The sequence below is a fragment of the Papilio polytes genome, unplaced genomic scaffold, assembly GCF_000836215.1.
Source record: "Papilio polytes unplaced genomic scaffold, Ppol_1.0 DF824047.1, whole genome shotgun sequence".
In the NCBI taxonomy this organism is placed as follows: domain Eukaryota; kingdom Metazoa; phylum Arthropoda; class Insecta; order Lepidoptera; family Papilionidae; genus Papilio; species Papilio polytes.
Window position 1 is genome coordinate 5,448,852 of NW_013525157.1, and position 3,738 is coordinate 5,452,589.

General features: G+C 35.8%; 1 protein-coding gene across 1 annotated transcript in view; it reads left to right on the top strand.

Annotated features, from left to right (window-relative positions):
• The window catches only part of LOC106100368, a 22,215-nt gene extending 21,935 nt beyond the window's left edge, over positions 1-280 (top strand). Inside the window, exon 5 of the mRNA XM_013279196.1 lies at positions 252-280. Coding sequence (XP_013134650.1) covers positions 252-280 — 29 coding nt within the window. The remainder of the gene's footprint in view (positions 1-251) is intronic.
• Positions 281-3,738: the final 3,458 nt, after the last annotated feature.

A 3,738-nucleotide genomic window follows, 5' to 3' on the forward strand; every position in this document is an offset into this window, starting at 1 on the left:
TTTGATATTACAGACACTCTAATTTAATTAATATCTTTATATGATTAATGTTTTGGTCGATTAGACGTCTTGTGTGGTACACAGTAAGAGTATATAAAGTTCTGGATAAACTTTTACCAACTATATTATATAACCCATTTAAAGGGTAAATTATTGTTACTTGTTGGAGGTTAATATGACTGACGTGTCTATTTTCTTACACGTAGTAGAACGTCTAAAATGTCAATTCTCTGTATTTCGTTTGTCTTTAGGGACTGTCATCCTACGACAAGTTATTTAAGTTGTATTGTTTGTCTTTTGGGTCTTATCAAGTTAAGCCCGCTACACACCTTCAGTTTCAACTGTGCGATCGAATTGCACAGTTACAAACTGTATATGTGTAGGCAAATTTTTAACTGTAAATTAAACTGTACTGTTAAAGATTTGCCTACAGATGCTAACTCCTTACTGTACAGTTCGATTGTTCAGATAATACTGTGCAGTTTACTCTGAAGGTGTGTTACAGGCTTTATAGGCAAATTTGTTCCTCTTTATAAACCCAAACAAACTATTGACAGGTATCATATTAAGGAACGAGCAAGTTTGTGTTAGTTGTACAAATAAATTCAGAAAATTGCTCCACTGTATACCAAAGTTTTTTCCATAAACGAAAACACATTTAGTTCGAAGTCGCGGAAACGTAATACACTTATGTAGCATATCAATAACTTAGTTCCCGCAAGCATTATTAAGGTAAATAAGGAAGAATATGAGACTATTGTTTTGCTTTATATGAATCGAATGTACATACTTCTATATCATTATACAAATTCACCGCAAATGCTTTGTATTCCTGCTATGTAATAAATATAATTAATAACGCGCAGTTCAGAAATGTGAGGTATGAATAAGGCATTACACACATTCAGTGACGTCAGATTCCACTTCAGTTATTGTAGTTAGGCATTCTGTATGTAGTGTATCTATTATAAATGTAATACGGAGGTGGGTGCATGCCTTTGATAAGGATGCCTCGCATAGTTTCGCTTGAGATGACGCGCGTGTCTGAGACGTGTGTGTACACGGAATGAGGTATTAAGTTTATTTAACCTGTGATACATCATTTAAGTAAATTTTCAACAAGAGTATGCTTTAGTTATATTTTCTATTACGAGAAATTGTAAAACATGATCTGGTAATAACTTATCACGTCGATTATTTTTATTATTTTAATGTTTTTTTTTTTGAAAATTTTTTATTTGAAAATATGTAAGTATTTGATCTTATGTTATTGTGTACAGGGTCATCTAGTGGTGGTCAGAATAGTGAACGTGAGTGCGACTCTCCTCCAGAGCCTGCACCTCCGGAAGTGCCACCTCGCGGTCCGTCCCTGCACGTCACCCTCCGACACAGGACCACGCCATGCGAACCGCCGACTGATTCCGATCGCCTATTCTTATCTGAAGGTAAGTGAGTTGTAGACATATTGGTTTAGAACATTGTATGATATTTTATACACTTTAAATCATAGCTAAGCAGAAGAAAGATTTTAAATTGTCGCCAGTTTCGTCTTGTAAAAATATAGCATTAAAAACGAAGAATTGAGCGATAACTTTTTCCACTTGGAGTTTATCAAAAACAATAATTGCAGTTTTCTTTTACTGTAATTTTAATTTAATCTTCTAAGCTATCGGACAATAAGTTTAGTTTCCAACCTAAAAATAAGTGAAGTGCCCATTAATTAGTGCGTGGGAAACGTGACTTGAATCAAGTCTCAAATTTTCTTTGTTATTCTTTTAGTTTTCAATGTTCCCTTATAAACTTTACTGCTCTTATCCCATTTCATTTAAATTAATTAAAAGTACTTTAACATAGATATATTATCTTGCTTAAAATTCTGAATAGCGAGTGTCTACCTAGTCTAGCTTATTAAACGTATCTAACTTACAACAAACAATAAATTGTTTACCTTTATGCAGCGACTACTTGATTGTGATTAAAATTAAAATATTCTGTGTGTAATAGAGGATACTTTGAGATATTGTATATAGAATAGACGTTATCAATTGTTAGAATTACTTTCGATAAAGCACAGGTCGCGATCGCATTGCTGAGGCAGCCCGCACTTCTGATAACTTGGCTAATTAAATTTCCTCAGTAAATGTACAGGCGAGTTGTGTTAAGTAGGGCCTACTTGTAAAGGTACTTCGGTGGAAGTTTAATCGAGTTGCAGCGGCCGGTCCGTACCGGTTTGCGTCGGTTTGCGCCCGTACCGACTCGCTTCTGGCTGACAAATTAACCTCTTGATCTCGCCACGCTCCGGGCGTCTGTTCTCAATGTATTTTTATTTACTTCGTGTTTGATTTCCAAGTTGGATTCGTTTATCTTTAGGATTACATGGATAAACCTTTCCAACTTACACGTTTTTTGTTGTATAACCGGTGTTAGCCAGATTAGGTTTTGTCGACAACAATAATATTTCGAGCAATAGTATCTCGGGCTTAGCTATTAAATTGAGGGCTGTAATTTCTATCAGTGTCTGTCTATCTTTTCAATAATGAAAAGAGGTGATGTTATTGCCTATGAGATTTTAAGTGGTATTTTATATAGTTGGAATAAATTTATATCGCAAATAAAGCGTACTAACAAACGAATCTGAAGCTCACTTTCGCTTCGTAACGAAAGAAGGAAGCTGCTAAATTTGATTTGTAGGCAGGAGGAAGGGCTTTGATGTGGCCGCGTACCGCGACCCCTCGCGGCCGCGCCTCGCTAAAATGGCGCGCACTTACACAGAATCTCTTACCGTAATTTAATTTTTATGATAGCGCATTGTAAGTGTCCCTGGGAGGGTTTTATTTTGATTTGTTCTTTCACTTAGTATCAGGCGACAGCGCTAAAATAATACGGGCCGTAAATTTTATGAATTTAAATTTAAGCTCGCATAAAACAAAAGTAGAATTCGAGTGGCGTCTATTTTATTTGAACCTAACTGTAATAGGAAAGCAATAAATATTTAACGGCAAATATATAAGCGTGGACCGTAGGTGGAAGTGAATGAATTAGGCAAATCTTGATTCGAACAAGAAAATAGCTTCAAAAGGTCTTGAAAGTTTAATGGAATCGAACACGGACCGGCCGAAGAAGTGGGAAGTTTGTGCGGGTGACAAATTGGGCACTTGACCCGCGCGCCCAGCCCGGCCCGGCCTCCGAGTGCTTGTTTCTCGAGGACCGTAATAAGTTTAACTTTAAGTAAACTATATTCCATTCCCTCTAATTTGTACTCTTACTTCTCCGTAGTAACACTTTTTGCCGTATTAAATTAGCCGTGTCTATTTACTTATATGAACTCTGCTTGCGAAACTTAATCACCTTAATTTAAAAGTTAATTTTGTTCTTTTAGGTTAAGTCCCTTTATTTTGTATGTAACATTTGATACTAGTATCAAACATTTAATACAATCGACCGAGCCGACGATATTTCTTGTAGCAGAATATAAAATCCACATCTCTTCAAAGACCTTTCTATTCAAAAAGTTGATTTGTTTTTATTTAAAACTTAACCAATATTACCGTTCTTTAGTTTGCGGTAACTGATTGAAATAAAAAGTATGCTTTCTTTTGCTTTAATTCAATTTGCAAAGGCAACAGCGTTTAATAATAATGTATTCAAGAAATAAAAGCCAAAGAGGTGTGTATTCAATTTAAAATCTGTTCACACCAATTAGCCGGGAGCGCACGGTGCCGGCAGCGGTTGCAGATG